Consider the following 12,589-nt stretch of genomic DNA (forward strand, 5'->3'; position numbering starts at 1 on the left):
TAATCATATTTAGATTCAACTATGTATGTAGTCTCTCCAAATAGCCTACAATAAGGAGCGTGTCCACTGAGCCTTAGTGTCTACAGCCTGAGACTGACTGACTGACTGACTGACTGACTGACTGACTGACTGACTGACTGACTGACTGACTGACTGACTGACTGACTGAGCAGTGTGCTGCTGCGCTTTCCCATTACGCACTTACCCAGAAGGAGTGTGTGTTAACTGGCCAGGTTCCAGACTGATGGTGAGCTAAAAGGAGCAGGCCTAGAGCCTATGAACTGGCACATCGCCGAAGAGTCGCACTTCTCCTGCCGGACTGATCATCTACTCACTTTGCCCATTGCCACACCCCACACACATTTCCACCCCACACACACACTCTTTCACCAATATCCCCCCCGGACTCAACTTCAAACCCAGACATGGAGCTGTGGGTGGTTGGTGGGTTAAGATTGTGTCAACTCTGAACTTGGGATATCAGAGATTTGGAAGCATGTGATTCTCAAGCTGTGCTGTCGTATCTGAAATTTCTTATTGTGCCTTGTGATTATTTAATGTGCATAAGACATTGAACAAGCACTGCATTACCTTAATGGCCATTCTTATTCCGGGTTTCATATTAATTGATTGTTATCCACTGTATATACTTTCACTTTGTGTTGTATGTCATTTACTATTTTTTCCACAATATATGGTACCATCCAAAAGCAACCTCAGTCTCTTGTCCACTCTCTCCTTGAGCAAAACCTAGACTTCTGGTTACAACTCATTACTGTGTTAGACCTCATATATGCATTATTTGGTACTTATATGGTACTTATGAGTCTTAGCATTATTATATGACTGCCACAGTTGCTACATTATGTCTTAATTTTCTACTGGTAAATGGCAGTGTGTCATAACAAAATGAACATGCATGGACTGACTATTTGAATCTTAGACACTGCCATTACAAAATTTATGTTACAATTGGTTGTGATATATTCTCTTATTATCCAAAAATTATTTTGTGAGTGAGTGATAAGTGGATCACAATTGACTGGACACCACTGTCTAAAAAAGTGTTTGTCAAAAAATCTACAATATTAAAATAATAATCTAATCACAGATGTCAAGGCCATAATAATAAAAAATAAAAAAATTGACACTGCTTAATTTTCAGGTTCAGTTGACAGAAGTTAAAGTTCTACCATAAGGCCTTCAACATTATCAGCTTAACTGATACAACTCCTGTAATCAGTTGACTATTCATTTCTTGATGTTTCCTAATGGCACATTTGAACCAGATGTTGTTCCCCATTAATTTCCATGAGAATTAACATACCTGCCTCTTTCGCTTTGCTTTGATTATTTCAGACTTTACTGTAAACCAGAAAGAATGGTGGATTGGAGTAGAGTGGATACCAATTATGAATCTTTGCATTTTTAAAATTTTGATCAGAGAGGAGACATAATATAGTATATGAAGATATATGTAACTGGCCTTCATCATGTAACTTTCTTTAGATTTGCAACAACTAATTTTTTGGCCTCTTTGGGGCAGCAAAACAAAGTTATGAATGTCGTGTTATCAGAGTTGTGTGGTGGTACAAGACACAGGTTGCTGGATGAAACGCAAGATGTGTGCTAAAGAACTCTCATGTCTACGTTTCTTTCTTATCATCCTAACATAACATGGTTTTAGTGTCCTTTGTCCACAACAGAGAAAAAGTCAGCTGACTGGTGGTTTAATTTTCATTTATTTTGCAGCATTGCTGATTGCAAGGCTAAGTTAAGCTAATGGATAGTGCAAAGCAAGTGAAAGAAGTGAGCAGCCATGAATCGATTTCAAGTGCTTCTACCACCCAGCTTCAATTTCACAAAGCCAGAGGAGGGGTCCAAGTGGATGAGAAGATTTTCTGGTTAAGGGTTTTCAGTGTCAGCACATGTACATTGAATGAAATTACTGTGGTAATGTGTACAAGAAAAACAGATTGTTTTGGTCTAAACTGGTCATCAGGTTATGTTCTTAAATTATATATTTTATGGATGTGTCTGATGAGCACTTTTTCCCAAAGGAAATCTATATTTGATGCATTCATATTTATAATGACACACAAACATGCTAAATCAACACATTTAGAGGCAAAAAGAATTTTCAAATATCAATCAGATCTTATTAAGAATGACTTTCTATTACGACTAATATGCGATATGATGTATTCTCTGACTCAGTAAAAGATCTTATAACCTATGTTATCATCAACACTGATATTGATATTGATATTGATATTGATGATATTGACACTCTAATATCCATTAGTATACTATACACACATACACACACATACAACATAAAGACAACAGCATTTTCACTTAACCACAGTGTCTCTTTACAGTAATTTGGCCTTATGGGAGTCAGGCTGTATTATCTGGAATGTAACAATAAGTCGAATAGCTTTTTTAAACCAGGGGTAGAAAAGGGCATAGATGACTGGGTTTAGACAGGAGTTAAAATATATCAGGAAAATCATAAAAGTCTCAGTTGAAGAGCCGATCAAGATATCATGGCCTGTGAGAGAGACACAGTAATATGGAGAATAACACATCAAAAAAACAACTACAAGAATACCAAGCGTTCTGGCCGCTTTTATTTCAGACCTCTTAACTTTGATAATCCTTGAACGCTTGAGTGAGTCATTTGATATGTGGGGCTTAATGGCACGAGCCTGAGACACAGCCACCACGAATACTCTCACATAGAGAATTATGATGAGAGTAATGGGAATAATGAAACTGACAACAAGATCAACAGCTCCTGTAATGTTGACCACACATTGTCCTTTGCATGAATTATACTTGCCTGGTTGCTTCAGGTTGTCATGTAAAAGGATAATGCTATAGAAAGCAGAAAATATCCAACACAGGAAAACACATATTGTAACAATTTTTTGAGTGACTTTGATGGGGTAATGCAGAGGGTCACAAATGGCAACATAGCGATCAATGGATATGAGTACCATGTTTCCTACAGAGGCAATGATTATAGTGACAGGTAACAGATAATACAGTGCACACATGAAGTCACCCAGGATCCAGCAGGTCTCTGTTAGGAGTATTTCAACTGGCATCAGCAGAAAGCCCACAAGAAAATCTGAGATAGCCAGAGAGAGGAGGAGGAAGTTGGTAGGAGTGTGGAGTTGCCTGCAGTGAAAGAATATCATCATTGTGAAGACTACCACCAATATTATTAACAGTAGTTGTGCAAAAAGCAGTAATGATTAAAAATCACAATAATTTAAGATAGCAGACCAGCAACCAGTATGCACTAATCTCAGAGCTAGCACATGTGCAAAGCTGAAATCATTCCTTCCTGTAAATCTAAAAACAGTGTAACAGCAAGGTTATGTGCCTGAAGTGGGAGATGGAGATGATGACCAGCAGGTTGAGAGCTGCTGTGAGAAGAGAGATGAAGGACAGGAAAATGTAAAAAAGCACAGTGACAGAATGAAGAGGCTCCGGTTTCAAGCAGGAGGTGTTGAGGAGTTGTGGAAGACAGAGTTCAACTCTTTCTAGCGCCATCACCAGATAGAGCAGGAGGAGACAAACTGTTGAGCTCAGATGGCTTTCTAAGAAAAGCTCTCTGACATACTGACATATTTCTATCCTCTTTTCCTTTCCTAAAATCCCACCCACATCTGTTTCTCTTTCTACAGCACTAGCTTTTTTTTTCAGCAAAATGGCACTGTCTTGCTCTGAAATGGCTTAGCGATTTGGAAACACGGCTCTACCTAATCATTAGGTGTGGTTAGCCTGGCCCCCTTAGCCAGTGCTGACCGACTAAGTGTATCACTGGCCAGCCATCCCTTGGCAGCTCTCAAGTAGCCGGGAAACCAGGGAGGCTGGGTGACTGTTGGAATGTAGCATAGTCCCAAACTCAAGCCCACGGTTCATCACCAACCACGTTTCTAAGAGGTTCTCCCCACTCAGCAACACACCCGCTGAGAAACCAACTCTGAGTATTGGCTGCTCCATTTTGAGTTAGTGTTAGTAAGTTAGTGATACGAGCGACCATAGCCAAATGCATTCCTGGGGCCAAAGTGGGCGATATTGAATCTAATTTGAAACTGCTGGCCAAGGATCAGCCTAAATACAGTGATTGCTATTCACATCAACAGTAATGACACTAAAATTGATGTGGAATCAGTGTGCACATATGCATAGACAGTTTCCGACTCTTCTCTGGGCACCAGCCAAATCTGACGAGTGATATGTTCAGCTGCATGTCATCATTCAGTCACTGGTTGTCGAGGTAGTGTCCAGCAAATGATGTGGACTTCAGAGATAATTGGCAGACTTTATGGGGAACCTCTTGGATCAGAGTTTACCTGCTGTTATTATTGGCAAGAATACCCCATTAATCTAACCCAATTCTACGGTGGCCGACAAGGGCAAACATGCCGCAAACGGCAAAACACTGCAAACACAGGAATGATGCAAAGCCAAAAACACACAAACACATAAAACAAATGCAACAGAAAAACACTGCAAGAGAAAAATGCTGCAATCACAGAAACGAAGCAGAAGCAAAAACTTACAAATACACAAAACAAATGCGAAAGAAAAATGCTGCAAATATCAAAACACACACAACCCCAAAACAACTGCAAGAGAGAAATGCTGCAAATTAACTCCACAAAATGGAAGTGCGCTAGGCCACTAGAGGGACTCGACCTGAGGAATGGTCCGGTCCTGTAGGACCAGACGCATTTAATCCATCGTAACCCTCTGAATACTAAACTGATTTTCACGTGTTTTTTTTTTTTTGCTGCAAACGTCACACATGTAGCTATGATACAGGACAAATGGTTTGGCGTATTTTTAATATTCATATAGGATTAGGACAGTAATAGAATATCCTGATGTAGCCTAGACTGTAAACACACACATTACACACACACACACACACACACACACACACACACACACTAATATACGATAGAGAAGCAGATAGTGGTGGTAAAGTCAACTATTTTAATAATTTGAAGAGACAACATATGATTAGGGGCTGCACGGCGGCGTAGCAGGTAGTGCCTCACAGCAAGAAGGTCGGCGGTTCGATCTGCGGGCGGGGCCTTTCTGTGTGAAGTTTGCATGTTCTTCCTGTGCATGTGTGGGTTCTCTCCGGGCACTCCGGCTTCCTCGCACAGACCAAAAACATGCTCATTAGGTTAATCGGTGACTCTAAATTGCCCTTAGGTGTGAGTGTGAGTGTGAATGGTTGTCTGTCTTGTGTGTTTTCCTGCGATCGACTGGCGACCGGTCCAGGGTGTACCCCACCTCTCGCCCATTGACAGCTGGGATAGGCTCCAGCCCCCCCGCAACCCCGAAAGGGATAGGCGGTATAGAAAATGGATGGATGGATGGAACATATTATTAGGCCAAAAATAAATATTTACATATATAAACAAAATACCAACTAATGAACACATTATATTTCTAATGCCTAATCATATATTGTCTCTTCAAATTATTAAAATAGTTGACTTTACTGCCACTCTCTGCTTCTCTATCATATATTAGTGTGTGTGTGTGTGCGTGTGTGTGTGTGTGTGTGTGTGTGTGTGTGTGTGTAATGTGTGTGTTTACGGTGTTTGCAAAATACCTGTCTACAGTCTAGGCTACATCAGAATATTTTATTACTGTTAATCCCATATGAATATTAAAATACGCCGAACCATTTGTCCTGTATCATAGCTACATGTATGACGTTTGCAGCAAAGAAAACGCGTGAAAATCAGTTTAGTATTCAGAGAGTTACGGTGGATTAAATGCGCTGACATTTCTTTGCGCCTGCCAAACAGCACTGAGTGAAGCGGGTGACCGGTCCAAGATGGCGGCCCTACGGCTGGTCAGCGCCGATAGGCAATGGCGGTCGATGCGGCGTCTACTCTTTTTATCTCTATGGTCTGGTCCTACAGGACCAGTCCATCCCTCAGGTTAAGTCCCCCTAGTGGCCTGGCGCACTTCCGTTTTGTGGAGTGAATTTGCAGCGTTTCTCTCTTGCAGTTATTTTGTGGTTGTGTGTGTTTTGATATTTGCAGCATTTTTCTTTCGCATTTGTTTTGTGTGTTTGTAAGTTTTTGCTTCTGCTTCGTTTCTGTGATTGCAGCATTTTTCTCTAGCAGCGTTTTTCTGTTGCATTTGTTTTATGTGTTTGTGTGTTTTTGGCTTTGCATCATTCCTGTGTTTGCAGTGTCTTGCCGTTTGCGGCACGTTTGCCCTTGTCGGCCACCGTAGAATTGGGTTAGATTAATGGGGTATTCTTGCCAATAATAACAGCAGGTAAACTCTGATCCAAGAGGTTTCCATTGTGATGTAATGCTGATGAAAGTCACCAATAGTGTTTACACTGGTAATTTAATACTGATGTGGATCCAAGTGATTTGGCACATGTAAGATGCCTTTGATAAAAGACAAATCTCCAGTACAGGTTTGGAACTGCTCTCCACACTCTCTACACAAAAATATCAGGTCATTAACATTTAACTAAAACTCTGCCTGCGAAATAAAAAAAGATTTTGCAACATATTGTAACTCATAATCACAACATATTTCTCTCTTAATTGAGATAAGCATTTCATAATTATGAGATAAGGATCGTCTTTGTGCTGCTCTTGGTTACTCAAGATTGTGGACAGACTGTCTTCATTTCTAACTGAGACAAAGAAGTATGGATTATGCAGGACACATTGCTGTTAGGTTTTTGAAATGTCACAAAATAGCATTCACCTCTGTTGTATTGATCTATTGTTTTGTCTGACCACCTATACAAATCACACCAAAACTATCTTAATGGCTTGTAACTACTCGGCCTAAATGAAAAATCTTTTCTGTGATTTGGATGAATTGCCCCATTAAGCAATGATGTGTGCAATGATCGATGTATGATGAGTTGATGTGTTGAGGTTGCATCACAAAGGTCTAAGGGTTATAATCTTTAAACAAAGCATCTGTTTACATTGACAATGATTCAATGATTGCATCATGTTTTGGTGTGAGGACGCTGTGTTATGTTGGAGTTTATTTTTTTTCTTTTGTACTGATGTCATCATGTGACACTAATGAATGCAGGTGTGTAAACTTTCTTAGCCATCCACATCCATTGGGAGCAAATAATGGGCTACACACTGAGAGTTGTTCATTGTCCAGAGACAAATTAAATGTGAAAACTGTGACAGTGTGTGTGTGTGTGTGTGTGTGTGTGTGTGTGTGTGTGTGTGTGTGTGTGTGTGTGTGTGTGTGTGTGTGTGTGTGTGTGTGTGTGTGGGTGTGTTTGTGTGCGTCCATGTATTTCTCAAGTTGTAAATCTGTTTACATAGTCACATTGAGGAGACTCGCCTTACTTGTGGGGACAAAATGCAGGTCTACGGTGGCCTGCATTTTGTCCCCGTAAGTAAGGCGAGTCTCCTCAATATGACTGTGTAAACAGACAGCATGCACACACACACACACACACACACACACACACACACACACACACACACACACACACACACACACACACACACAGACACACAGAGTCACAGTTTTCACATTTAATTTGTCTCTGGACAATGAACAACTCTCAATGTGTAGCCCATTATTTGCTCCTAATGGATGTGGATGGCTAAGAAAGTTTACACACCTGCATTCATTAGTGTCACATGATAACATCAGTGCAAAAGAAAAAAAATAAACTCCAACATAACACAGTGTCCTCACACCAAAACATGATGCAATCATTGCTGAAGAAACAAATGATTCATCAATGTAAACAGATGCTTTGTTTAAAGATTATAACCCTTAGACCTTTGTGATGCAACCTCAACACATCAACTCATCATACATCGATCATTGCAACACATCATTGTTTAATGGGGCAATTCATCCAAATCACACAAAAGATTTTTCATTTAGGCCGAGTAGTTTCAAGCCACCAAGATAGTGTTGGTGTGATTTGTATAGGTGGTCAGATAATACAGTAGATCAATGCAATAGAGGTGAATGCTATTTTGTGACATTTCAAAAACCTAACAGCACTGTGTCCTTTTGTTATTATGGTAAATATATTTGGTTTATTTGCCTGAGAAGTGTGAATTTAATGTGCAGTGTGTCTCCTTCCTTGGATTTGTCATTCAGGAGGGGAGCCTTAAAGCTGACCCTGAGAAGGTGAAGGCAGTGGGGCAGTGGCTGGTCCTGGAGACCCAAAAGGAGTTGCAGCGGTTCCTGGGTTTCGCCAACTTCTATTGAAGGTTTGTCCGGGACTACAGCAAAGTAGCTGCCCCTTTGACCAAGCTGACTTCTACCAAAGTGAAGTTTAGCTGGTCGGATGAGGTAGACAAAGTGTTTTTCATGCTTAAAAGACTTTTTACCACCGCTCCGGTACTGGTCCAACTCAACCCTAACAAGCAGTTCATAGTAGAGATGGATGCCTCAGATACCGGAGTGGGGGCAGTACTGTCTTAGCACACTGGAGCTGAGAACCGCCTGCACCCCTGTGCCTTCTCCTCTCGTCTCTCCCCAGCAGAGAGGAATTATGACGTGGGTAACCGGGAACTACTGCCTGTTAAACTCTTGCTAGAGGAGTGGCAACACTGGCTGGAGGGGACAGAGCAATCATTCATTGTCTGGACTGACCATAAGAACCTGGCCTACATAAAAACCGCTGAGAGACTGGAGTGCCCTACAAGGTGTATAAAAACTGCCCAAAGCTATTACATCGGCTTTGGAGGGCCCTCAAGGTAATCTGGAGGAGAGGGAAGATCACCCAGTCATGGAAGTATGCTGATGGAGTGTGCATACTGAACGATGAGGAGTCTGTGAACATCAACCAATTTCATTTCATCTCCTTGCTTAGTGGGGAGGGCAAGATATTTTTCAGTATCATAACCAAGAGACTCTCCAATTTCCTGCTAAGCAATAAATACATCGACACGTCAGTGCAGAAGGGAGGAATACCTGGAGTTCCTGGTTGCCTGGAACACACAGCTGTGGTAACCCAGCTCATCAGGGAGGCAAGACAAGGCAGAGGAGACCTGGCTGTGCTATGACTGGATCTCACCAATGCCTATGGCTTGATACCCCACAAGCTGGTGGAGGTTGCACTGGAGAAACACCATGCCCCCCAGAGGGTGAAAGACCTCATCCTGGACTACTACAGGAAGTTCAGCTTGAGAGTCTCCTCTAGCCAGTTGACATCTGACTGGCACCAGCTAGAAGTGGGCATAATCACTGGTTGCACCATTTCAGCGACCCTCTTCACACTAGCAATGAACATGCTGGTCAAGGCAGCTGAAACAGAATACAGAGGCCCCCTCAGTAAGTCTGGAGAAATGCAACCTCCCATCCGAGCCTTCATGGATGTCCTTACAGTGACAGCAACAGCTGTACCGGGAGCTAGGTGGATCCTCCAGGGGTTGGAGAGGCAGATGACAGGGGCATGCATGAGTTTCAAACCTGCAAAGTCCAGGTCCTTGGTTCTAAAGAAGGGAAAAGTGACAGACAAATTCCACTTCAGGCTTGGAGAACACCAGATCCAGTCTGTCACTGAGAAGCCAGTGAAGAGCCTGGGGAAGGTCTTCAACTGCAGTCTGAATGACAGAGATTCGGTCAAGGCAACCAGTGCAGAACTGGAGGGCTGGGTGAGAACAGTGGACAAGTCTGGACTCCCTGGAAGATTCAAGGCCTAGGTCTATCAGCATGGAATCCTCCCAAGAATCCTCTGCCCTCTGCTCATCTACAAGGTCCCTATGACTGTGGTCGAAGGCTTCGAGCAAATGGTGAGCAGCTACTTAAGCAGATGGCTGGGATTGCCTCATGGCCTTAATAACATCGTGCTGTATGGAAACACCAACAAACTCAGGCTCCCTTTCAGCTCAGACAGGGAAGAGTGCACCGTGGCATGGGCGTGGGAACATCTGCAGTACTCGGGATCTAGAAATGCCTGTGATGGTAAACCAAAGACGCAGAACCCAGATGCGGAGTGACCAAGAATAAAACAGTTTATTTCAGTCAGTAATAACAAAAAACTCTCAGAGGCCGAATTCCGTAGCTCTTCTGAGGAGACAGTCTCAGCTGGAGGAAACTCAAAACAGCTCTGTGAAAAAACACAAATCTCCGTTAACGGGAAAAAGCACAACAAGCTGACAAAAACAAAAACGTGCTGGAGAATCGCTCGACAGCACGGCAGGAACGAAAGATCACTGTAATGGGAAAAAAGGAACTAAGGTGGTCAAAAAACAAAACGTACTGGAGAAACTCGACAGCACTGCTGGAAAACGAAAAATCACCGTTAACGGGAGACAGGCACTCAGGCAAACCAAAACTCAGAAATCTCGAGGGAAATACACGAAATGCACAACTGCGGAAGATGCGTGACAGGGACCAGAGACTTTCACCTGTGGCAACACACTAGGATGAACCGTAATCTTCTGGCACCAGAGATAGAGAGGAGCATGCTTAAGAAGGGAAGCTCTGATCAGCGGACAATTAATCACAGGTGCGTCTGGTCGCTGTTCAGCCTCAGGTGAGTTCAGCCCCGCCCCTGCCACGCGCCAGCACTGGAGAGACACAAAAGCAAAATCAGAGCAGATACCAGAAACCAGGCCATAACAATGCCAAAGTGTCCGGGACAGGGATTGTTTTGAGGACAGGGAGAAAGTGGAGGGCAGCTGAGGGAGTCCAGCAAGCTGAAATTCGACTGAAGCACAAGGCCATCCTTGGAACAGTGGCACAAGGCAGAGCCAGACTTGGGAGCCTAACAGCGACCCGATACAACACTGCCAGTGGGAGGTAAAGGCAGAGGCTGGTGCAGGAGGAGGTTCGAGCTTCATTCGAGGAACAGCGAACCAGCAGAGCAGTGGCCATGGGGCAGCAGGGCGCATGGATGAAGTGGGAGCAGGCATTGGAGCAGAGTGTCACCTGGAAGGATATCTGGAAGTGGAAGCCCCAGAGGATCAAGTTCTTGATTCAGGGGGTCTACGATGTCCTCCCGAGCCCATCCAACCTGTGCAGATAGGGCAAAATTGAAACACCTGCATGCCCCCCGTGTTCCAAAATAGGGACACTGGAACACATACTGAGCAGCTGCTCCAAGGTGCTGGATGAGGGCCAGTATTGATGGAGGCACGACCAGGTCCTCAAATCCATCGCTGAAGCAATCAGCAAGGGGATCAAGGGAAGCCGATACACCCAAGCCACAGCAAAGGCCATTTACTTTGTCAAGGAAGGACAAAGGCTGGAGAAAACACCCAAGAACTGTTCTGCTGCTTTGCTGTCTACGGCCCGAGACTGGGTGATGACAGTTGACCTGGAGAGGCAACTAAAAATTCCACCACACATCACCCAGTCCAGTTTGAGACCTGACATCATCGTGGTCTCAGAGGCCACAAAACAACTCATCCTGCTGGAGCTAACGGTTCCCTGGGAGGAGAGGATGGAGGAAGCACATGAAAGGAAGAGGGAGAAGTAACAGGAGCTGGTAGAGGATTGTTGGAGGAACGGGTGGAGGACCTGGTGTATGCCAGTGGAGGTGGGCACTGGGGGATTTGCTAATCACTCCCTGAGCAAGGCCTATGGCACACTGGGCATAGCAGGTGCCCACCAAAGAAGAGCCATAAACAACAACATGGAGGCAGCAGAAAAAGCCTCCAGATGGCTCTGGTTGAAGAGGGGTGACCAGTGGGGGCAGCAGCACAGCATGCCACTTGGACACAGGCTGGGGTCTGATCAGCATCGGTTGGGTGGCCTGCGAGGAGGGTGTCTGTTGTAAGGCCCAAAACACCTAATGACTCCAGGAAACAACACTGATGATGTGTCCAAGGTTGTGCAGCAGCAGATGTATTATTAACTAGTCAAAAGTGTCAACATGTCGATCAAAATAGACTGAAAACAACCTGTGTTAACCTCTTATGGCCAGTAAATGTGACTGTATTGTGGTTGCTTTTTACAAAAAATAAAATAGTGTGACTAATCTATTTTCTTTGTGTCTCAGGATCATCTCCTTGTGTCTCAAATCTGCTACCTTTGCCCAGCTCCACTCCACCACCTGAAGAACCTGCTGACTCACTTCACCTACCTGCCTGCTCTTTGTCTGGACCTGCTAGGAATGTCTCCCTGTGAACATCAATTTCTGTGACAATAAATCCTTTTTACTGTTCAAATCCTCCAGTGTCTATGTTCTGCATTTGGAGTTCTGCCAATCTGGCCAATATGGACTGCACAGACACAGACTCTGAGAATATTCAAATCTGGAAATAACTCCAACTCCTTCAACTAACCCAAGAGATCTCTTGTTTATCCTCCAGCTGAGTTCCCAGACTCCCACTGCCAGCTTGGCCCCCAAGGTCAACACACCACCGTCTCACTAACCTCTCCGCGAATCGCATGCTTTGGACCCTGACGCATTTGATGGGCATCTGGACAAATACAGAAGTTTTCTTCTTATGGCCACTTTGTTTTTTTTCTCAGCAGCCGCTGACATTCTTCACTGATCCCTCAAAGGTACAATACATGTTGGGATTCCTAAAGCTTCAGAAGCATAATTCATAATCAGTTTATCTCCCAG

The 12,589-nt window shown here is 43.6% G+C and overlaps 1 protein-coding gene and 1 pseudogene across 1 annotated transcript; one reads left to right on the forward strand and one right to left on the reverse strand.

Moving 5' to 3' along the window:
* Window positions 1–2,375: 2,375 nt before the first annotated feature.
* Window positions 2,376–3,564, reverse strand: LOC139340604 (trace amine-associated receptor 6-like). Its single transcript, XM_070976516.1, has 2 exons — window positions 3,395–3,564; window positions 2,376–3,186 (listed from the first exon to the last, which is right to left on the reverse strand). Exons 1-2 carry the CDS (start codon window positions 3,562–3,564, stop codon window positions 2,376–2,378), a joined length of 981 nt encoding a protein of 326 aa, XP_070832617.1.
* A 4,888-nt stretch (window positions 3,565–8,452) lies between these two features.
* On the forward strand, window positions 8,453–12,074 carry LOC139340605 (uncharacterized; annotated as a pseudogene).
* The last annotated feature ends 515 nt before the right edge of the window (window positions 12,075–12,589 follow it).

The sequence above is a fragment of the Chaetodon trifascialis genome, chromosome 12, assembly GCF_039877785.1.
Source record: "Chaetodon trifascialis isolate fChaTrf1 chromosome 12, fChaTrf1.hap1, whole genome shotgun sequence".
In the NCBI taxonomy this organism is placed as follows: Eukaryota; Metazoa; Chordata; class Actinopteri; order Chaetodontiformes; family Chaetodontidae; genus Chaetodon; species Chaetodon trifascialis.